This window comes from Pelodiscus sinensis, chromosome 4, assembly GCF_049634645.1.
Source record: "Pelodiscus sinensis isolate JC-2024 chromosome 4, ASM4963464v1, whole genome shotgun sequence".
Taxonomy (NCBI): domain Eukaryota; kingdom Metazoa; phylum Chordata; order Testudines; family Trionychidae; genus Pelodiscus; species Pelodiscus sinensis.
Genome location: NC_134714.1, coordinates 21,304,275 through 21,329,177, shown reverse-complemented (window position 1 = coordinate 21,329,177; position 24,903 = coordinate 21,304,275). Strand labels below are relative to the sequence as shown.

The 24,903-nt window shown below is 42.0% G+C and overlaps 1 protein-coding gene across 8 annotated transcripts in view; it reads right to left on the bottom strand.

Moving 5' to 3' along the window:
* Positions 1–24,903, bottom strand: part of CDC42BPB (CDC42 binding protein kinase beta) — a 138,444-nt gene that overhangs the window by 69,243 nt on the left and 44,298 nt on the right. For all 8 annotated transcript variants that reach the window (XR_012903286.1, XR_012903287.1, XM_075926512.1 and 5 more), the window contains exons 3-5: positions 17,249–17,332; positions 13,036–13,131; positions 8,124–8,272 (exon numbers count right to left, since the gene is read on the bottom strand). Coding sequence is in view for 6 of the 8 variants with exons in the window: in XM_075926512.1 (XP_075782627.1) it covers positions 8,124–8,272; positions 13,036–13,131; positions 17,249–17,332 (329 nt within the window). In the remaining 2 variants the exon portion in view is untranslated. The remainder of the gene's footprint in view (positions 1–8,123; positions 8,273–13,035; positions 13,132–17,248; positions 17,333–24,903) is intronic.

The following is a 24,903-nucleotide window of genomic DNA, read 5'->3' as shown; positions in this document are numbered from 1 at the left end:
CAGAGCTCTAAGGTCCAGAATTGGTCTTCATCCACTTTTTTCTTGGGAACCATGAAGAATTTGGAATAGAATCCCCTTCCAATGAATACAGGAAGAACTTGTCTGATCATTCCTAGTAGCAGGATGGACTGGACTTCTTGCCTCAAGAGACCTTCACGGGACAGGTCCCTGAAAAGGGATAGGGAAAGTGGGTGCCAATAGAAAAGGTTGAAAGGAATGGTATTTAGCCTGATGAAATTACTTCCAGTATCCATTTGCATGATGAGTTGCCAGGAAGGTGCAAAACAGGAGAGGGTCCCTCTTGGATCTGATGGAAGAAGGTGCCACCTCCTCAGATCTTAGCTCTGTGGAGCCTGACAGCTTACCTTTCTCACCAACAGCAGGAGATCAAATAAAAGATTACCTCACCCACCTTGACTCAAAGCCTAGGACCAAAACTGCTACAATTACACTGCATATCTTTTAGAAAGATCAATTTCAGCCGAATTCAAACTTCTGAAAACCAGCTCTGCTGGAGCTGGCAATCACCACTGGGAACGATCCATTAACACTTCAACTACATTCACTATGTTAGGTATTGTAATATTGAATAGTAGAATACATTGGAACAGTTTGAAAGAGCTATAATTTGAATATAAATCAATCTGAGAATTAGTCTGTGCTATGACTGATACAAGAAGATTTGGACATGAGTTTCACTGTGTGTTCTTAAAGAGAACAGGAGCCGGTGTACTTGGAGGTTGTAGTCTGCATCATTCAATACAGAATTGTTTAAGCTGACTAGGTAGAAGGACACTGGGGTCTTTTTGCTATGGTTACTGTCAGAAGAAAAATGGAGTCGGAGAGCAGTCTGTGGATTAATGATGGCTAGGGACAAGTGTAGCTTTAAATCAGGGGTCACCAAACAGTAGAGTGGGATCTACCAGTAGATCTTGGCACTTCTGACAGGTGATCCTGACTGGTTTGGCCAGGAAGCTATCAAGTGCTGGCACTTCAGTTGCCCCTCCGCTTACTGTCATGCTGCTCCAGCCTTCTGCCTTGGAGCTGCCCCCCCGGGAGCCTTCTGCTTGCTGTGCAGGGTATGGGAGGGAGAGGAAGGGCACTGATGTCAGGGTGTTCCCTCCTGCCCCCACTCCTGTACCCATTCTCCACACAGACAGAAGGGGATGGAGGGAGCTTAGCAATGCAAATCTGTCACTCTTACACACACAGAGTCCTTTACTCTCATCTCCCGACCCAAATAATATGTAGGCTGTTGTTTTTACTTCTTTTACTGCTTGCAAGGTGTGTTATTTTTGTTTTTTGACTTGTCTGTGCATTTCATAATTTTCATTTCTCTTGCACTTAAATTTAATTCTTTGAGTAGCCATTGCTATACATGCCAGCTGCTTTCAGGAGTGGGGCAGGCCCAGGGCCAGGGCAGGAGTAAACTTGCTTTAACCCCACTGATCCACCACCTAGAAGCAGTCTCAGTTAAACAGTGCCCAGTCAGATCTTGAACCCTTATCCTAGCCCTGAACCTCTTCCTGCACCCAACCTCCTGCCCCAGACAGGAATCCTCCTCCACCCAAACTCCTTCACAGAGTTTGCACTCTGAAACCCTGTCTGGACCCCAAGCTCCAACACTGGGCTAAGCTCGGAGCCCCTCCCACATGCCAAATCCCTTGACCCAAGATCAAAGCCTGCACCCCAACTCCCTACCCCAGCATGGTGAAAGTGAGTGAGGATAGGGAAAGAAGGAGGCTGATTGATCAGGGTGAGGCCTTGGAGCAGAGATGGAGCAGGGGCAAGGCCTCAAAGAAGGGATGGGAAGGAAGTGGGAAAAGGGTATTTGGGTTTGAGGTAGATCTTACATTGCACTTAAACTGAAGAGGTGATCTTGTGGTTAAAAAGGGTGGAGACCATTGCTTTAAATGGCACCCTGTGTGCTAGTGTAACAGGACTGAAAAAAATATATGAAGTGGCTGTTATATTTTACAAGATACATTGTTAAATTTTACAAGTGTGATGTACTGTCAGGAGAGTAGGCTCAGTGAATTAACTTTAACTATTTCCCAGTTTTCTAAGTTTCAGTTTTGGTGAACTTGACATTTTGAAAGGCCACAAACTGTCACTAGAACTGCATTAATCAAGTGTTTTTCCATTTAATTTTCTTAGGTTTTTTTTTTTTTTTTTAAACGGAAAGAAATGTTTTTTGTTAGAAGTTAAGTGATCATTTAGACCAGGGGCAGGCAAGATCCAGCCCGCAAACCAGATCCGGCTTGCCAACCCTTTTGATCTTGTCTGCGCTCGCGCTGTGACAGGAAGCAATGCCAAAGTGGCTAGCAGCTCCCTGTGGCTCTCTGCACTGTGGAGAGGGACAGGGAAGGAGAGGCTTCAGCACACCGTCTCCACCCCCAGCAAAATCTCTTACTTCCTACTTTCCAGAAAGTGGCCAATGGGAACCAAGAGATTTTTCTGGAGGTGGGGACAGTATGTGTAGGCTTCCTCCAACAGAGAGAGCCACACATGCATAGCTAGACAATAGTCTAGCTCAGTGTTTCCCAAATGATGCTCCGTGGAACCCTGGGGTTCCGCGAGAATCCGAATGCTCCCCTCCCCCTGTCCATAAAGAGACAGAGGAGCCCGGCGCGCAAAGACGCTGGCTCCTTCCCCACTCCCCTTTCAGACATCTCCCGTGTCCCCTGCTGCCGCTCTGCTTTTACCACGGGAAAAAGCAGAGTGGCAGCGGGGGATGCGGGAGAGGGATCTTGGGTTGATCGGGCAGAAGCGGGACAAGCAGCTGTTGCTGCTGCTAGGTCCCTTGGTAAAAGCAGCATGTGTGTGTGTGGGGGGGGGGGGGGGGAGGAGTACTATCAGTGAGTGGAACACCGGAACTCCTACTCACTGTGAGGATCGGAACAAATCCCCATACACACTGTGAGGACACGTGGCTCCTGTGTGTGACTTTAAATTTAAGAATTCAATCTAATATCAAAATTCCCCATGGATCGTTGGTTAAAAGAAGGAACTTTAAAGAGAAAAGTGAGTACTTCAAACTCCAATATTTTTACTGAAACCAGCAAGGAAACTACTGAGGCAGCTCAAGTTAATTATGAAAAATTTCAGCTGACTAATAAGAAACACAGGTATTGTCAGGACTATTTGGCATTTGGATTCACAAGCAATGGAAATGAAGATGCTCCAGGTGCCCAGTGTGTAGTGTGCAACAAAATATTATCTAATAGTTGTTTGGTACCTGCTAAATTGCGAAGACATTTTGAAACAAATCATCCAGAATACAAAGATAAAGACATTAGTTTTTTTAAGCAAAAGCTTGAATCGCTTGAAAAAAAAGTAAACTCTTTATGTCAAAAATTGCCAAATCTGATAATGAAAATGCAACAGAGGCATCTTACAAAGTAAGCTATCGTATATCGCTCGCCGAAGAAGCACACACTATTGGGGAATCACTCATAAAACCATGTGCAAAAGATATTGTGATGTGTATGTTGGATCAGGAGTCTAGTAAAAAAGTTGAGGCTGTGCCACTATCAAACAATACTGTCACACGTCGTATTCACGATCTTGCTGCTGGCATCGAGGAGCTTATTTTTCGGCTGCATTTATGTGATGCATATGCATTACAATTAGACGAGTCCACTGACGTTGCAGGTCTTGCAGTTCTGCTTGTATTTGTCCGTTTTGATTTTAATAGTTCTATTGAAGAAGACTTACTTTTACGTGAATTTTTGCAAACCCATACAACTGGTGAGAATATATTCAATTGTATCAATAACTTTATGAAAACACATCAAATAAGCTGGGAAAAATGTGTTGATGTGTGCAGTGATGGTGCCAAAGCAATGGTAGGAACAGTGGCTGGCGCTGTAACACGAATAAAAAATGTAGCACCAAACTGCACCAGCAGTCACTTCATTCTCCATAGACACGCTCTGGTAGTTAAGAATATCTCTCCCTCTCTTAAAAATATGTTGGACGAAGCAGTACAGATTATTAATTATATAAAAACTCGACCATTACAATCAAGACTGTTCAAAATTGTGTGTGAAGATATGGGTAGTCAGCACACAGCCCTGCTTCTACATACAGAAGTCAGGTGGTTATCACGAGGAAAAGTGCTGGTTAGATTATTTGAATTGAGTCATGAGCTCTCCGCAAATCTGATGGATCACAAATTCCAACTGTCTGATCGTTTAACAGACTTTTTGTGGTTATCTAGAGTTGCGTATCTTGCAGACATCTTTACAAAACTAAATGAAGTAAATCTGTCACTGCAAGGAAAGAATGTAAATATTTTTAATGCGAAAGACAAAATTTTGTCGTTGTCACGGAAGCTACAGCTTTGGATCTCATCTGTAGGACGAAATGATTTGGATTGTTTACCAACTCTGAATGATTTCCTTGAAGAAAATGGATACAAACTTGATGAAGGTATTTGCAGCGACATTGTAGATCATCTCCGCGATTTATACACGAACATCATTAAGTATTTTCCAAACATCAATGACAACAATAACTGGATTCGAAATCCATTAAGTTTAACAGAAAAGCCAGTCAGTTTTTCTACACAAGATTATGAAAACCTAATTGAAATCGCTTCAGATGGCCAATTAATACAAAAATTTAAAGAAGTTTCTCTGATTACATTTTGGAGTGACTTATGTCAAAGTCAAGAATATTCATCTTTATCAAGACGCGCAATTTGTCAGCTGTTACCCTTTGTCAGAACATACTTGTGTGAAACTGGGTTCTCGAACTATGCAGCAATGAAAACAAAATACAGAAATCGACTGAATGCTGCGCCAGATATGCGAATCCAACTTTCTAGTATTAAACCAAATATAAAAAGAATTTGCCAAGAAAAGAAGAAAAACCACTCTTCGCATTGAAAACTATTAATATAATTAATATTATGTGATAGTTTTATTTTTTGTATATATTTAATATGATTTTTGTTGAATATAAATGAATGGTGTTATATTCAATATGTTGAATTTAAATGAATGGTGATCTCATGACCATATTTAGCATCTTATTACTACCAATTGTGGTGTACTAGCAGTCTGTGTGTTTGGGTGTGTTTTTTTTTTTTTGCTCGACAAACTTAATCCCTAGCTAGGGGGTTCCTTGAAATTTTTCTGAGTTTGAAAGGGTTCCGTGGTCAAAAAAAAATTGGGAAACATCTAGCTGCTGGCAGTGAAGCCTGCTGAGTGTGCTGCTGGTCCTAGAGCCTGCCTCTGGCATCCAAGCCCTCCCCCTCCAAACCCAGCTCTCTCCTATACCCTTCCCACTTCTCCCACACTCCCTACCAGATCCTGCATCAGGTCATAACTCCTTTCTGCATCCAAATTCCCTCACCGATCCCGCACCCTTCTCCTGCACCTCAGTCGCCTACCTTCAGCACCTATCTGCACCCAACCTCTGTCCCATACCCACAGCCCCTCCACAGAAAAGTGTGGCCTTTGACCACTTACCAAATCTTGGAGTGGCCCTCCATCAAAAATTATTGTCCACCCCTAATTTAGACAGATGTACTTCTCTCCATTGTTGACACTCAACAGCCAAGACATGCTAAATAATAATCCATAAACCTAGCTATATAGTACTTTTTCCATCAATATATCTCAAAGAATTCTGCATCATTATCCCCATTTTACCCATGGGGAATTGAGGTACGGTAAAGGTAATAGAAAAGTTAAATGACTTGTTCACGGTCACCCAGGAAGGCCAGTGGCAGAGCCAGAAAGGGTCCCAGTGGTTTTGCCACAAGATTGTTAAGTAATTCCTTAATACTCCTTCCCCACTTCTGTATATATTGTTATGGTGGAATGAGAGAAATGGTCATGTTTTTAAATATATGCCATGTGTAGTTACTAACAGGGTCAGAGAAATCTCTTCCATGGTCTATGTTCCAAAACCTTAACAGTTTCATTATATGGCTGTTTCAACTCACATAAAGCTGCTGTGAGAAGACTAGTGTTTCCACTCTTGCCCCACCATTCCCCACAACATGCAACCAGCTCCCTGTGTCCTTCAAATCCCAGTAAGTCATTACTTGACACTGGAAAAGTCATTAATATGTAAGAAGTTGCTCCTTGCTTTTTCCTGCTCTCTTCTGCTGTATACACACCACAGGTAATTGCTTACTGGAAGGCCACCTGCTACCTTGTTTACATAGCCTGAGCTGGGCCCCTTGATCTTATTACCCAGCCACAGCTGGGATTCCTACCTTCTCAATATGCTGCTGTCCTCATAATACATTTACCCAAAATAAAAATCCCCTTTTCATAGGAGGCAGATTGGAGTAATATGCTACTTAATTCAAATTTCTGCCCTGGGTTGGATTTTGGATTTGAACTCAGTGTCCTGGATGATCTTGGATTTGATGACCAATACTCTCAGCCACCCAGATCCGGCAATGGGTAGGTAGTTTTTCAGATACTAAGCCTGCCCTCTGCACATTCTCTGTATAATTCATTAAGTGCAAGATCAGGCATGCAAGCTTTACTGTGCCAAACTGGAGAAGAAATTTATTTTTCAAACTGTACTGAAATTTGAATGCTCCCAAAGGGCTGGTGAGTGCCACACATTCTGCTGGAGTAACTCTCAAATTTTGAGATCCAGATGAAATATATGAGCCTTCATTTGCTTTTCATTTGTGAACAAAAAAATGTTGCTAGAATATATCTACTTCAAGAAAAATCAGTTTTTTCCAAAGACTATCTTGGGAATTATTTGATCAAATGACTCCAAAATTGAATCACTGACTGTACCTCCTCCCCGCCCCCCGCCCTCATGTGGTACACCAAAATTGAACGCAATCTGGTTAACCACACAGCTCTGTAGAGCTCCAAAAGATGGTCTTAACTAAAACAGAGCTGCAGCTCGTCTATAAAAAAAGTTTTGTTTTGTTTTAAAAGAAACATTCTTAACTTTAGAGCCTATAGGATTAAGAAGTTTTAAAACATAATATCTAAACCCTTCCTCTACATTAAAGTAGGACATACTTTACACCTTCATTGGCTTGCTCCAGAGGGGTAAGCAGATTCAAGCAATATTTATGGCTATTACAGATCATACAGTCTCTAGAAATGATACCCATACCAACTCAAACAGCATCTTCCTTTCAAACAGGAACATGATTTTCCACATGCATGGTTTTATTTTCAGCTTTCAATAGTGACAATATGACTGACTGTGGCTAATGGTCTGATGCTGATGCCTACAATATTATAATTACATATACACTGGTGACAGTTCCAACGTGTAGTATTTTCTGTTAGAACTCTTTAGAGCCCTTATGTATACCTGTACACACAGCTAACTGAAAGATATCACTGTCTTACAACACTCCATACTTTATAACTTCAAATTTATCAGAAACAAAGTACAAGGTCAGAATATAAAAACAGTAATGGCAAAGGCTTGCTGTACTAATGTCACTGTTTTTAATTACTAACACTAAATGTTAAGTCTGAAAGCTAGTGTCAAAAAGAGCAATTCTCCCTTGATCAAAATTCTCACTTTGCTGAACACATCATTTATCATGTGTGTCTTCCTAACAGCACTCCTGTTTACCAAAGGCTTTTCTGGAACCTTCATTTCTCAGAGTAACCTAACAATAAAAAAGTGTACAGAATGTTCTTTGCTTTCCTGACTAATTTCCTCCCACAGTCCGAGAAGAAGGAAAATTATTTTCGTAAATGTTTCAGAGACTGAACTGATAACTCAAGCCTTTTACATTTTTAGCATTGCTAAATTTAGACTAGGTTGACTTAGAATATACACTTATATGTAAGACACAGACACACATCAACAACACTATGGATTGAACTGAAGTATTAGGCCATCAAGTGAATTATCCAAGGTAACAAACCAAACGCATGGGTAACTGCTCATTAAAACCCTTATTATTTTAATTCTTTAACTACAAGGCCAACTATTTTTAATAAAAAATTGATTATTTATAACTTGATTTATTGACCTAAATGATTAAACCCTTATAATTGGCAAACAGCCCTATAAATTTGCCTGATATGACCACTGTATGTGCAGTTAATTCTGCACTGACACTTTCAAAATTGGACTTGTGCCTTTCCTAAAGGAAGTACATATTTTACCTGTGCACATAATGCAGCTGATGAATGGAATGTATAGCAAGCACCATTTCACCAATGTAGAATTTGGCCATGTCTTCAGGAAGCTTGTCTTCAAACTTACTAAGAAGCGTCAGCAAATCACCACCCACATAGTAGTCCATTACTAAATACTAAAAAAAATAAAAATAAAAACAAAGAATAAAAAAAGATTAATACATGTTTGAGTCAAAATGGATAAACATAGTAACTACATGCAAGTAGCTGATCACAGAACAAGGATGCTTTGTAGAAAACATATGTATGTGAAGAGAGGTCAAAATGGCCATTTTTATGAAGTTACTATTAATTGCCTATTTTGCTGCAAATATTTCTGATTTTCTTTAATATAAGCATTGTGAAGACAATACATTCTAAGCACTTTCAAAACTGATCATGATCATAAAAATGAACATAGAGAATATATAGCAGAGTGCACTTAAGTCAATGATTTATGACTATCTAGCTTACTTATACACAGAAGAGATGGAAACAGGCCCATTTTCTTTAAGGAATTGGCTTTTGTGAAGTTCTACATTCATAACAAAACAAAAATAAACAAAACTCCTGACCAAATCTAGCATACTAGCTTTCAAAGTGTGAGGCTTCTTATGGTCAGAAAAGAGGAAACTAGTTAAAATTAATTCTCTATAACAGTTTTTAAAAACCCTTTAGACATCACAACATTAAGTCACTGATTAGTTTGAACAGGAAACATTGAATTCCTCTAGTAGAATAGGAAACATTTGGAATGAGGAACAAATAAGATCTGCAATTAAATTCCTGTTTAGACAAGAAGTGTGTTTGGATTATATGAGTATTTTGTGGTGTTGATAAGCCTGTGAGCAGCAACAAAATATGAGCCTGGAACACTTATTTTATGTTAACAGCATTTGCTTCAGCAAACCAACTTTCTTCACATATACTACATTGCTAATGGAAGGAACTCGATTTGCACTATGAAATATGTCAGTGGAATAAAAGATGCATTTCTAAACAAATACTTTCAATTAATTTAGTGTTCAAATACATTGACAGTCCACGGTCTTGTGTATGCTACTATTTTTCTTAGCATTGTAGGTAGCTTGAGAAGGAGATTGCTAGAGCAGATAAGTCAGCATTTTAGCCACTATGAGCTAGATGAGTGGTTTTCAAAGTGTGGATAACAACACAATACTGGGTCGTGGAGTGTAAAGCACTGGGTCACCCTGGTCAGCCTTCCAGGGACCCTGGTGGCTCTGGTCAGCACTGCCAACCTGCTCTTTGAAAACCACTGGGCTAGTCCCAGTGTATTCTGACGCCGCACTGCACCCAGGAAGTGACCAGCAGCAGGTTCTGCTCCTAGGCAGAGGGGTCATGGGACTCTGCACACTGCCACGCCAATCACCAGCTCCATAATTCCATTGGACAGGAACCGGACAATGGGAGCTGGGACAGCAGTGCCTGTGGGCAAGAGCTGCATGGAGCTGCTTGTGCATTTCCACTTAATGAGTTAGAAGTGCTATTGGCCGCTTCTGGAATGCAGCATGGTCTGTGATGCCAAGAAAGGCAGGAAGCCTGCATCAGCCCCCCTGCTATGCCACTGACTGGGAGCTGTCAGAGGTAATCTGATGCCCCAATCCCCTGCCTGAGCCCTAAGCTCCACTCAAGCCCAGAGGCCTGCTCCTGCACCCTAAGTCCCTCATCCCTGACTACACCCTAGTGCCCCAACCTCTTCTGTACCTCAATCCCATACCCTAGACCGGGGTTGGCAATCTATGGCTCACTAGGGGACAGATATGGCTCTTCTGGAGCCCTAACTCAGCCCCCCCACCATTTCTCCCCACAGCACTGGTGCTACAGTCTAACAGCCCAACGCAAGATTGGAACACCAGCACCAGCTTCCAGGTCAGGAGGGAGAAAGTCCCGAGTCTCTCTACTGAATCCAGTGAGAGGGGAACAAGTGGAATAAAAAATGGTTCCATGTGCATTGCCATTTTCCTTTCCCCCAGGACACTTCCTGGAGGCTTCCCCTGAGAATTCTTCCTGGAGGCTTCCTTCCGGCAAATGGGAGCAGCAAGAGGCTGTGTTATATAGTGTCTGTGATGCAGCACGAAAACAAGTAAGTGCTTCCCCCCCACCAGGTCCAGACCCCACACCCTGAGCCTGTCACTCACCTCCTCCTGCCCCAACACCTTGCCCCGGTCCGCTCCGGGCCAGACACCCAGCCCCTTCTCCCCAGCCAAACAGCTTACCCCCAGGCCGCTTCTGCACCCTCCCCTGCTCCTGCCCCCTCCCACCAGCCAGACACTCTACTCTCAGCCTGTTCCTGCCCCCTATTTCTCACCCAGACCTTGTACCCTCACCCCCTCCTATACCTGCTATCCCATGCACTGGCAGCCCTGTCCTACACACTTAACCTTTCATTTTTGGCCCCACCCCAGAGTATGCGGGGGGGGGGGGGGGGGAGGGAGCATGCAAAATCCACTAACCCTGGAACTCCAGAAGAGTAAATCTGGCCTGAGGTCTTGAACCTCAGTCCTTCCTGCTCCTCACCCCATCACAGGACTGAAGCACCAGCGGAGTGAGGTATTTCAGTTGGGGGCCACATCAGTGATGGTTGGAGGGTTTTGGAGGAGGGTTTTGTGTGTGTCTGTCCGTCTGACTTGTATGGTCCCTGACTGATTTTTCTGAAGGTCAATGGCCTCTGCCCCTAAAAAGGTTCCCCAGCCCTGCCATAAAGACAGATAAGGCTGAAACCTTTTGTGTTGGACATAATTTTTTACTTTATTTTAAAATGAAGCCTGACCAACAAGCCCGCCAATTGGGGCCCAGCGCCCATCTGGACACAGTGTCTTAACACTCCTGCCTCCCTCCCCCCCACCAACCTCAAGCCCATCATACATCTGAACCCCCTACCCCAAGCTCCTCATTCCCCCACATCCTCAAACTCCTGCATCTCCACATCCCCAGCAACCTGCCATAACACTCCTGCACCTCTCCCACACCCCAACCCCCTGCCCTGATCCCATCATACACCTGAACCCTGCCCTGAGCTCCTCATACATGCTAACCCAGACTCCTGCACCCCCACATCCCCAGTCCCCACCATAAGATTGACAAAAGACAGCCTAAATGCATGTGTGAAGCTGAATTTGACCAGTTATAATGTAAACTTCAAAGAAATATATGAAAAGATGCAGCAGCAGAAGTCCCATTAAATAAGGTCTGTGAGTACGTTTCATTTATGCTATTGATCATGTCAATTATCAATAATATTAAGTTGTATATTTTCAGTCATGCAAATAGGCATTCTTTTATGGCTCTTTGTTGACCACTTGTTCTGAATTTTGAGGCAGTTTGGCTCTTTGGTTTGAAAAGGTTGCCGACCTCTGGTTTCTGCTGATAATGGAGCAGAAGTGTAATTTGGGAATTTCTGAATGTGCACTGGGAACAGTGTGTTGGCCACAAAGATACATTTACATATTAAAGTTCAACCTACTCAATGTATAAAATGTCCAGATTTTTTTTTTTTTTTTTTTGCATCTGAGCTGGTTTAATGGGTCTTATCTAAAATAGAGAAACTGCCAACAATGGAGTAACTGCCTGGTGCCTGCAATAATGTAACAATTAGTTTAGACAGACTCAAACACCCTTAGCACAATGTCATAATAACCTGCTCTGTGTAGGTTTTTTTATGACAGTAGAGAAAGTGTCTGAGCCCCACCGCCACAGCTTCAGCTGAGCCATTACTTGCTGTTGCTGTAATATGTATGCTACTTTTTCTAGTACAGACACACTCTGAGGCAGCACAGTAGAATGTTACCCAGAAGCACCACATTCCCCAAAGCCTTCAGCTGCAATCAAAAGAAAAATACTGTTAAAATGCTTGGGGGATTGAAGGCAGGGTGCAGAATGGTCAAGACTGAACACTGAGCTTCAGCTCAGAGAAAGTGTGCTAGAATGCCATTCATTTTATGAACCTTCCGGGAGTAGCTGAGTTAGTCTGTAAAGGATAAACTTAAACAACAGGTTTTTTAGGTGCTTATAAATTTTTAGGTGCTTATAGGTTACCAGTTTTTCCTGTTTGATTTTCCCTTTGATATTTACATACCCTCTGCTTCTTGTTTCCTGCCCTCTCCCTTCTCCCCTATTTATTTTGTGTCTGGACATCCTAAACTCAAAACTCCGGTCATCTGAAGAAGTGGGCTGTGCCCACGAAAGCTCATGATACCATCTACATGTTTTGTTAGTCTATAAAGTGCTACCAGACTATTTGTTGTTTTTTAACTTTATTCATTTTATGGTACATCAGGGTACAAAGTACAGATATCACACACTCACTAGCATAGGTATCATTAGAAGTGTAGAATGAAACTGCTGTATGAACCTGAACCCTAGAGCATAGACCCTACATGTCCTGCTGCATGGTCACACTGGGTACTCCAGCCCGTCTGCAGCCAGCCCCAGCTGCCACGAACAGAGGCTGCTCTGGCAGCAGCCCCTGTTCATGGTAGCCCGGGCTGGCTGTGGCAGAGGCTGCTCTGGCAACAACTTCTGCCTATGGCGAGCCTGGGCCCAATGCAGATAGAGGCTGCTTCGCAGCAGCCTCCCCTGACCCCTCCCATGCTGCTACCTCTGATAAAGGCAGCAGCGTGTGGGGGTGGGGGAGAGGAAGGAGGCAGGCAGCGAGTGGAGGGGTGGGGTGAGTAGTCGACTCGATAAGTTTATACTTATCGGATAGTCTATTTCTCACTTACATCCCTACTCTACACCCTGCGCTGCTGCCTCTGGGACTGCATGTAAACATGAGGGTTAACCAATGAGCCCAGGCTCATCTGTTAACTGTGTATATGGATACACATTCACATCCCTACTCTAAAATCCTGAGACTTATTTAATGGTGAAGATAACATACCAAATAGTTCTCATCCTGAAAGGCATAGTGCAACGTAGTAATCCACTGACAATCTCCATTCACCAAAACATTTCTCTCTTCTCGGAAACAAGCTGTCTGAAGGAAAGAAGAAAAAAAAAACCACTGTGTCAAAGGCCACAAGTAGTCTTTGCAGGATTCATAAATATGCATGTTTTATGGGATTATTTAAAATTTCCATACAAAGGTTTCTATTCATTGGAATTTAGTCTGTAAAACTGATAAGTCAAAGAAGCTCTTCTGTCTTCTATAGTTACACATACACTCCTCCTAATCCTGAATGCTTTTTTAAAAACAATTTAGCTTGAACCATTAAAGTTCTTTCTTCTCCTGTATTAAAAATATCTTTGCATCCCACCACAACCTGTAGCAAAAGGATGAATGCAAAGAAGGATAAGACCTGTGTGAAAATATATCTATGAAACCACAGTTTAATGTTTCAGTTTCTAATAGTTCCTCAAGATAATAAAAAACAGTGGAGGGCAACCTGTGCCCCTTCAGAGTAATTTGCTGTTGGGCCATGAAACATTTTGTTGATGTTGACCATCCACAAGTCACAGTCTCCTGCAGTTCCCAATGGCCGCAGTATGCCATTCCCGGTCAACGGAAGTTGCTGGAAGCAATGGCCAGCATATCCCAGTGGCTCACCTCTTCTCACAGCTCCCATTAGCCAGATATTAAGAAGTAAGCTATAGGGACATGCTGGATACTGCTTCCTGCAACTTCTGTTGGCTAGGAATGACGAACCGCAGCTGCTGGGAGCTGCAGGGGACCATGATGGTCAATATCAAAGTGTTTTGCATCCCACCAGCAGAGTATCCTGATAAGTCATATGTTGCCCACCACAGATATAAACCATGAAGGAAATATATGAAAATCTATATTGTTTCCCACACTAATATTCTGGGGGGAAAAACAACCCTGCACTTTTAGCAGTCTTTCCCAACTTCAGACAATGCACAGAGTAAGTATGATATGTATTCAAGATTACCTAAGCTCAGTTCCATATACATTTACATAAATCAATCTCATTTGATTGTTGGGAAGAAAATTCATCTTGAGTTTATTAATGGTTTTCTAGACCCAAAATACTGGTCAAAACTGAATCCTTGGGGTTTTTCACCACCAAAAGTTTAGGATGCCACTATCAATATATTCTCTTTATTTCCATTCCCCATCATCAAACACTCGCAGTGGATAAGAGTGTTTTTACTGGTATTGATCTATGAATTCTCCAACAAAGTTCATTAAGAGAGCACCCAGGAATCTTATACATCACCACCCTCATCCTAGAGCTTCACTATTACAATGTTTTAATGTGAATTTTCCAAAGAAAAAGTCTCAAGTTTTTTTGGGTTTTGTTTTGTTTTTTAATTGGAAAACCTTTCCAGTGGAAGTGTAATATACTGCAGTCAAGTTGGAATAATTAAGTTCTACAGTGGGTATATAACAGAACCACTCACATACGATGTGTATTATGATATAATTATGCTGTGAATAAGAATTACATTTGTGCTAATACTTTCATGTAACACTTATTTTGTGAAATTTTCTGGCCCATGTAATGCAAGAAGTCAGACTACACAATAGAGTGGTCTCCTCTGCTCTAAGATTTAGGAGTCTATGAGTAAATTGATTTTCTTCCAGTTTTCAGAATTGTATATTTCCATTACTTTAACATTTTTAAAACAATACACTTGAAATACATAACCTAAGTAAATGTAAGACCCACTTAACTGAAACAATTACAATTTATTGACTAAAACTGGATACAAATGGCACACTTTTTCTATTAAGCAGCATTCCTCATCTTGCCTTCAAGCTAGGTTTACAAGTGTTTGCTAACAATTTTTCCCACATTGCCCTTTGTTCACGTCAAACTTCACTTGTTCTTCTTACAGCTGATATAAAAACTGGTATGACCCAAATACATTGTTATGTTTAATGAATTATACAATGCTTTCCACTACAATTCATAAACTAAATCAACATAAAACCAGCACAATGCATTCATGGAGCCTCTAATGACAGCATGAAAAAGTACCTAATATCTTTTTTTCAGTAAGGTGTGTGTACTTAGCCCCTTCATCTTTAAATGAAAACTGTAACAACAGATGAAAATGAAAGCTTGCCACATGTTTTAACAACTTGATATGCAAGTCTTGAGAAACTGACTGATCTGCTTGCCCTTGGTAGAAGGTGCTAACCTGGGGCAAGCTAATGTGCTAAAAAGAAAGAGGTGCTGAGTGGCCCTGCTGCTCCATTTTCTAAGAACAAGTCAGAGAGCACAGAACCTAGCTGTAATGACGGCAGCTTTTCCAGGAGAGAAGTAGGGGTTTATAGGAGGAGTTGACAGAATTACTGTTCAAACTCTAGTTCTTATGCAGATTCATCTTTTGCCTATTCCTGAGGTGACTCTAATAAATGCTCCTGACTGGGGAGGAGCTAAGTGATCCAGGCAGCGTGCACAGGTGACATGTTGCTTCCCATAGTTTCCTCCTCTTCCACTTAGGACACATCTATCCCATGACAAAATTACAACAATCTAACTCAACTGGTTCAAAACTGATTGAAATAGTGCCACCCTGTGCTTGGACACTAATTTTGGATTAAAAATGCCTCTCAGTGACTCTCATGAATTGGGTAAAGTAATCCTAGCATAGCTACCCCTCAGACTTTTCAGAGTGATTTATTTTAAATTCATTCCTTACTACTTACGGAATTAGCACTTCTAAACTAATGTAGTTAGATCTGTACCATTTCACTGTGAAATGCATGATGCTGCAAAGCTGTGACAGAAGTCAGGAAAGCAGCAACAGCCACCTCCCTCTCCAGGAAGTCTGTGAAGAAAAGTCTAAATGGATAGCTAGAAGGAAGTGATTTTATCCAACAACCACTATCATCACAAGGTTGATAAGGTAAAGATGTGTGTAAGAAGAGTAAAGAACTTGTTCACTGAGGGAGGGACAAAACTGATATATTGGAGTGTCTAGTGGTCCATATCTTTTTTTCCTGGGCCAGGGGCGGATGTAGGGCAGGGCGAGCGGGGCAAAGGGGGAGCCCCGTGAAATTGTGCTGCCCTGAGCCCCGCAAAATTGTCATCTGCCCCTGTCCTGGGCTACGCTTAAATTAGATCACCCTAGCTATATTGTTGAGGGCTGTGAAAAATGTCATGCCCAGAGAGCCTTAGTTAGATTAACCTGACCCACATTGCAGATGCAGTAGTTGACAAAGATTCTACCAGTGACTTAGCTACGGCCTCTCAAAGAGATGGATTAACATCTATAGAAAAACCCTTCCATCAATGTAGGAAGCATCTATATTATGGCGTTGCAGTAGCTGTACTATAGACATGGCCTCAGTCCTCAGCAAGGAGGAGTCAGGAAAGCTCTCAAGCTCTCTTGATGCTGTTTTAAATTTATGAATCATTTTACCTCTTTCCTCAACAATAGCCTGCATTGTTCATGGGCCGCATTTTACTTTACAAAGATTTACGTAACAAATTACTAGGTCTTGCATTTCACCAATGAAATAGCAATTATTCTAAGTAGACCTGAGAGTATGTTATTTTGGATAATTCCTCTCAGTAGGACCGTTAACCACTATTTATTAATTTGTAAAGTGACTGCTAGATAAGCATATGTATGTGCTTTTTGGAAAAATATGAGTAACTTCTAAAGAAAACACACAACTAACATCTTTCAGAGGTTTTGTTTACACAACTATCTATGCACCTACTTTTCTTTCTGTGTTTCCAGAATATTCATTAGTATTAGAATATTAGTAATGCAAATCCCATTACAAAGTGTAGGATACACGTCTTGAAGGCTTTGTTTGTCATCAATAGGAACAAATTATTCATTTTCAGCAAAACAATTTTCACATAGCTATAACGAAAAAAATCTGAGGCTTCCATGTAGTCTTTAACTTCCCTTTACTGTAAGCAAAAATCTGGCCAATATAATTCAGAGTAAAAACTAGGGCAGACTGTCTGGTAAGTGAATGCACAGTAATGCTGAGAACAACAGATGCCTAGAAGGGACTGTCAGACTTGATTGCATTAAAGCAGCTCACTTTAAAAAAAATGAACCTCCTATACTTATGAAATAATTCTTTCTAATCTGGAAGAGCTTCAGTGTAATTTTCCTTAATGCCATTTTAAAAAATGTTCTGCATTATAAAACATATTACTTACCTCTGCCCTTTTAAGCATTTCCCATTTATTTAGAATTTTCATTGCATAAATGCGCTCTGTGCACTTCAGTTTAACAACCGCAACCTGGAATAATAATAATTTTATTTAACAAAAATAAGCCAAAAAGAATTCAGTGGTTTCAAGATTTTTTTCAAACAGCTGACGAATGATACACAATATTGTTAATAAAACCATGATTAATGACGCGTAAGTAATTAGTGAACAAGAGTCAGTGAACAACTCCCTGAACATACTGATAAGTTATTTTTTCCCTTTTAAGAAGAGAGTTGTAAAAGCAGATTACTACTCATGTACATGACACAGTAAGCCACGTGTGGTCAACTGTTCATGATTAAATGGATGGGGGGTGGTACAGAAGGAGCATGAAGTCTTTCATATAAAGATGTGTCGTAAAGCTACACTGTTGGCAAAGAACAAGCAATGTCTGTATACTATGCCTTTAGCCAATGAAACAACATTTAAAATGGCAGCCACAGAGAACAGAAAAACTGATCAACGAAAAGGAAAACAAATTAGAAGCCAGCCAGAAACACGTTAATGTAACCAGACACCTGAAACTGGAAAGCTTTTATATGCTGCATACTGACTTTAAACACTGAAGCAGTGCTGTTTGGAGTGCACACTATTTTATCCTACAAATTGAAAAAATGCTTATGATGCTCTGTCTTGGACAGCAGTGATGTATATGGCTATACAGCGGAAAGACGGTGGAAGAGAACATTCTCCAGTGATGTACCATACTAATATGAGAAACGTGTTTATACTAGAGACCTTAGAGCAGGACAGCTGTATCAATGAAGCTGCGCCACTGTAAGAACTGCCGTGTAGAGGGAGGAATTCTCACGTTAACATAGCCCTGTGAACACTAAAACTTATGCCAGTTTATGGCACTTGAGAATGTGTTTGTTTTTCACATCCTCAAGTGGCAAAAGTTTTGCCTACATAAGGAGTAGTGTAGACATGGCCTAAGGTAAAGCAGCATGCTGTCCTTAAATTGCAGTGAAGGAGTATAGTTCTATTTGGAAACTGTGAATACTACATTTTAGGCAGAGGTTGAAAAACCCACTTGACCAAGGACAATAAGAATTTTTCCCTGGGTTTCACTTCAGGGAAGAAAGTTTTATTCTTATTGTTGCAAAGAAAATGTGATCTAAATACAGGCAGTCCCCGGGTTACGTACAAGATAGGGACTGTAGGTTTGTTCTTAAGTTGAATCTGTATGTAAGTCGGAACTGGCGTCAGCCGCTGCTGAAACTGATCAGTTTCAACCGCAGCTGAATCTGGATGCCAGTTCTGACTTACATACAGACTCAACTTAAGAAACCCAGGCGTCCCCAAGTCAGCTGCTGCTGAAACTGATCAGAGGCTGATACCAGGAAGCCTGGGGCAGAGCAACTCTGCCTCGGGCTTCCTGTAGTCAGCCACTGGTCAGTTTCAGCAGCGGTTGACTTGGGGACGCCTGGGGCAGAGCAGCTGGGGTGCTGCTGGGTTGGTCCAGTAGCGCAGCTCCTCGGCGCTACTGAAGCAACCCAGCAGCACCCCAGCTGCTCTGCCCCAGGCGTCCTGATTCAGCCGCTGCTGAAACTGACCAGCAGCGGCTGAATCAGGACACCTGGGGCAGTGCAGCTGGGATGCTGCCGGGTTGGTCCAGAGCGGCGCTGCGGGACCAACCCAGCAGCCCCCAGCTGCTCTATCCCAGAGGTAGGCAAAAAAGCCTGGTCTGCTGGGGGGGGGACACTAGCTGCACCCGCCCCCCCAGCAGACCATCGGGACAGGAGCAAAGCCTTGGAGCATGCCCACAGCGGGACAGCCCAAGCGCGCCTGGGCTGTCCCGCTGTGGGCGTGCTCCAAGGCTTTGCTCCCCATCTCCCTGCAGCCCAGGCGGCGGCTTTGCTCGGGTGTCCCTAGTCTGCTGGGGGGGTCCAGCGGCTTTGCTGGACCCCCCCAGCAGACCAGGGGGACAGGAGCAAAGCTGCCCAGGCAGCGGGGCAAATGAGCAAAGCCGCCCAGGCAGAGGGACTCCCGCCGCCTAGGCAGCTATGCTCGGGTGTCCCTGGTTTGCTGGGGGGGGGGTCCAGTGGCTTTGCTGGACCCCCCCAGCAGACCAGGGGGACAGGAGCAAAGCCGCTCAGGCGGCGGGACTCCCGCCGCCTGGGCAGCTTTGCTCGGGTGTCCATGGTCTGCTGGGGGGGGGGGGGGGGGCAGCGGCTTTGCTGGACCCCCCCCCCCCAGTAGACCAGGGAGACCGGGAGAAGCTTTTCTCGCCCCGGAGGACACGGGTGGCGACCCGCCACCCGTGAGCTCCGGAGCGAGAAAAGCCCCGTTCGTAAGTGCAGATCCGATGTAAGTCGGATCCGCATAAGTCGGGGACTGCCTGTATACAGTAATGTAGCCCCATCTTAAGTCTACAGACAAGACTGTTTGAATGACTCTTCTGCTGTTGCTAGCTTTCCTAAATTTCAGCAGCCTAAAGACGGACTTCAGAGGGGTAACCGAGTTAGTCTGTAACTGGAAAAACTTAACAAATAGCCTTAAAGCATCTTAGAGACTAACAAAACATGTAGATGGTATCATGAGCTTTCATAGGCACAACTCACTTCTTCAGATGAATCAAGCTATTAAAGGTCCAGTTTCTAAATAAATAGGCGGTGGTGGTGGAGGAAGGAGAAAAAAGGAAGAAAAAAAGGGGAAAGAAATAATTTGGATGGTAGGCTACATTCCACATCTTAATGACATAAAAAAACCCAAACAATTGGTACTTAAGAACAATTAGTACCTTTTCTATCAGCTTCATGTAGCATGGATGCTCTAATTTACTATATCTTTCCCGTTTTTTCCTCCCCCATCCTCTATTTATTTAGAAACTGGACCTTTAATAACTCCATTCATTTGAAGTGGGTTGTGCCCATGAAAGCTCATACCACCATCTACATGTTTTGTTAGTCTAGAAGGTGCTGCAAGACTATTCATTGTTTTTTAAGTTTTTAAAGATTGACTTGTCAGTTTTAACTGTTGCTTTTCAAAACTCCGGAGGCAGCAGTGAAACTGACAAGAATCAGACCAAATCCATTGTTAGTTGAAAAGACTGAGTAGCAGTGGAGGAAGATGAGTGGAAAATGAGACTGGAGAAGAGCAGCCAAGAGATTCCCCCACAAAACAGGAAATTGGAGGAGGGAGATCGAATATCAGAGAATCCTTCTCAGCATTCTAGCCAGGAAGCTGGGGGGTGGGGAGGGAGGGCGCAGAGGAGAGACTGCTCCTTTCATCTAGTAGCCAGAAAGGAGTGGAGTGAGGCCTTCAAGATTATCCGACATCAATTAGTGTACTAAGTGTCAGGTAAAATTTCCAAACTTCCTGTGAGTGGCTGGACATTTAAAAAAAGCGGGAAACCAACTGTTTTGATCAGGTTGCTGTGAGAAATATGTAACATGAGAAGAGAAAAAATATGGCAGAGAAATTACACATAAGGAGATGAGGGGAAACAATGAACTGAACAGAGGACAACTCATAAAAAGGTATAACATTATCTATTACAGGCAGGAAAACTGAAGTAAAGCCAGAAAGGTGAAAAAAGGTGTAACAAAACAAAGGTGTAGGTAAAGTTACTGTTTTTTAAACCAAGTTGATTAACATGTTTTAATTAAATATGTGATTAAATACATAATAAGTATTAATAATTCTTTGTATTAATAAGCATACTAATGTTCACTTTAAATTTTAAGATGGATGGTAGCATATATATTTTTCACTCTGGCAGGAAAAATGAATCTGTACACTAGTAGATGTTGGGTAAAAACACTTGTGCTTTAAGCCTTGGTTTTAAGGATGAACAAAGTCACTTTGCCCAATTGTAAAACGACACAAATACATGTTTCAGACTTCAGCTGCAACTTGAAAGCTCGAGCATAAGCTTCCCCAGCTTCCAATTTAGGTCTGGAAGTGCACACAAGTTTCTTTGAGTTTTGCATCATTATTCCATGATCCTAGTATCACACAGGTTGAGTAAACTATGCATATGTGCAAATCTGGATGGATATTTTTCAAATATGTTTGAACTGGATTTAAAAACTTAAAAGCCTTAGGTGTGAGGAACATGGCCAGGAAAGCAGTTTGGCCTAACTAGAGTCATGGGCATGGCTAGGCCTGCAGATTAGTTTGGTTTAGCACCAAAGTGGAGTCAAGAATCAGTTGACAGGACATCCAGAGGCATACTTGAGAGCAGAGTATTTCTTTTGGGGCTTTAATTCTGCTAAGTCCTAACAGCTTTTCTATAAATGTCCACAAAAACAAGTGGCTTGCCTAAATTCTAATTCTTATGCTACTGAGTATTAAAAAAAAAGCATCTAGGTTTATGCCTCAAATTATCTTGGACTTTTAGTCATCAAATTATGAACTGATTCACCCACCCATTTTGCACTGCTGTGCGCACCTTTAGAATCATAGAATGATAGAGCTGGAAGAGACCTCAGAAGGTCATCAAGTCCAGCCCCCTGCCCAAGGCAGGACCAATCCCAACTAAATCAACCCAGACAGGGCTTTGTCAAACCAAGACGTTAAAACCTCTAGGGATGGAGATTCCACCACCTCTGTCGGTAACCCCTTCCAGAACTCTCTTCCACTGTCTCATCTTCCCATAAACTGTATGGATATCCTGTACTGAAACGTATCCATTTTAGCACTACTATACAAACAATGAATTAACCGTCACATCACCCCCATGAATACCAAGTAATATTCACATTTTACTGATAAGGAAGCTGAAGCAGAGTATAAGCAAGTTTACCAAGTTCACACAGGAATCACAGCCAGGAACAGAATCTAAACTCTCAAAAGGTAGTCCTATAACGTCAATCAGCAAACAATTTTTTAGCTTTTTTAAAAATTTGTGTCTCAAGAATACCCAAAAACAAACTCTTGAGAAATGGATGTAAGCCAGCTATACAGTTGCATTCTGAGCTGGCATTTTGATAGTATTTGTACCAATTTTGTAGTACATGTTCTTTGAAATATTTTTTGCCTGAAATAAAGCTCTGCTCCACTTCTACTGGAATAAAAAGCAAGATAAATCTATACAACAGACAGAATGTTTTCAGACTTCAGTAAAAGCAACACTTTGCTTCCAAAATCCTAGCTCAAAAAGCTTCATCTTGTGACTCCATCTTCAAGAAGCAATTTGAGCTTTGAGGATTTCAGATCTGAAATGAAAATAAGGTAGATATTAAGACAAGTTCCATGCGGTCTTCCACCCTTTTTAATCCCATTTAATTAAATGGGTTATAAATCAAAGCAAAATTTGGTTCTAAGCACATCACAGAACCTTGTCCTTTATTGAAATTTGTCCATTACTGACTAAGGTTGAGCTGTATTGTCATAGCCCCCAGAATGGTCTCAGAATATTGAAGCGGTAAAGTAATATTTAATGTACCAACTTCTGTTGATGAAATAGAAGCTTTCAAGTTAGAGCTTTTCTTCAGATAAGAAAGCATCACAAATAGAAGCTGATCCAATAAAATATATTTTCTCATCTATCTTGTCTCTCTAAGGTTGAGCATATATCAGGTAAAACAAGGTATGGATTTCCAAGTAATCATCTTGTTAACTGATTTAATATTTTTACAGTTTAGACAAAAGTGTAATGAATGAGCAGAAACTTCATTGACAGAAATGAAAGAGTTAAGCAGCTTGCAGATTTACTGATCCAGATTCAACCTTTTAGAGATGTTAGAAAAGTATGCAAAAGGTAATCAGAGCCATTAGGACCATGTTAGATAGGCTAGAACTTTCAAATACAAAGGCAATATTAATTGTATGTGTTTACTTTTATCTTGTTAGATATTAGCCATGAAAACACACAGTTCCTGTCTATAACTATAGCTATTCGTTCAGAGAGCATTTAGATCTGGGTGGGCAGTAATTTTTGATGGTGAGGCCACTCCAAGAATTTGGAAAGTGGTCAAGGGCCACACTCTTCCTTGATGTCAATGGAGGAGGTGTGAGGACTAGGATGGAGGTTGGGTGCAGGAGGGAGCTTTGGGTGTAGGAGGGGGCGAGGATGCTCTCAAAGAGCCAGCATGCACTAGCTCTCACCTGCAGCCCTGCTCCCGGAAGCCCAGCTGTCACCCTGCACTACTGCCTCTGTATCAAAGGCAGCAGAGTGAGACAGCAGCTAGCTTCTAAGGAGCTGGTAGTGCCGGCTCTCTCCTGCAGTCCCGGTCCTGAACAACTGGCTGCTGCCCCTACGCTGCTGGCTTCGATATAGAGCCAACCCTGTATGGTGGCAGCTGGTTTCCCAGGAGTTGGGGCAGGATTTAAAATTCACAATAAATGCTTTCCACTTTGCACATCGTTACTAGCAATAAAGATTCAGCAAACCAGTTTGGCCCTCTACAACATCGAAGTTACCCAATTGTCTTCAGTGGGATTGCACATATATAGATGACTAAGTGGAACTACAAAGAATTTTCTATTTAGGTTCTTATAACATGCCTATGACCAGGGCTTGACAAACAGTGGTGAAACCTCTTCACCAGCCCTGCACTGTGCATGCGCAAGACCCGCATTGCGCATGCGTGTGCCACCGGTGAACGGGGCAACCGGCTGAAAACTACTTGCCACAGGTGAGTAGATTCAGTGATTTGTCAAGCCCTGCCTATCACCATAGTAACTGCATACTTAGATTCAATAGTAATAGGCATTGAGAAAACCATAAAATAGTATTAAGTTCCATAGAAATATTTTCAAATTGAAACACTCTATTTCTATGTCAAAGTAAATTGCTTGTTTTGATATTTTTGTGAAGAATTTGTTGTGGGAAAGCAAAGTCAATTAAATGTTTTGCATTATATTCTGAATTCAGTTAAGTTAATGACCAATTGTAGCTCTTGACGGTAATCAGCTCCACAGCTTTGATTCAGATCCTGAAGAAATTGTATCCCATGCCCATGACTTTTTCCCCCATTTCTAGAACCTTGCATGGATACAAAATTCGCATCTGCATCTGTATCCACAAAGAGCCACAGATATCCATGCAGACATCCAGGAATGCTAATACCCCTGGAGCTACAGATTTGCAGGGCTCTACCTATTACTCTGCAGTCAGGAGGGACGGTAGCCCCTGCAGATAGCTAGGTCCAATCTCACAGAAAGTTCTGAATATTATACAGACCTTTTATAGAATCCTGTATTTTTCAGGAAGTATGACTTTCTAGATACGACACATACACACAAAACCCCAGAATCTAGCTTACTCTCTTAGCTAGGTTGAACCTCTCTAGTTTAGAAACCTCCACCATCCAGAATGATTTTAGTGGAAGATGACAGAAGCAATGGTCTCTAGTTGCAATGGGGGAGGCCTGCTTTGGATATTCAGAAAAACTATTTCACTACGAAATTGATGAAGCACTGGAATGGGTTACCTAAGGTAGTGAAGGAATCTTCATTCTCAGAGGTTTTTTAGGCCAGGCTTCACAAAGTCCGGGCTGGAATAATTTATTTGGAGTTGCTCTGTTTTGAGCAGAAGTCAAACTAGATAACCTCCTGAGATTTCTTTCAACCCTAATCATCTGTGAAACTTCATTAGTGCCCTGGAAATCTATGTTTAATCATAAAGAGGGCACAGTAGGCTCCTTTTGTTT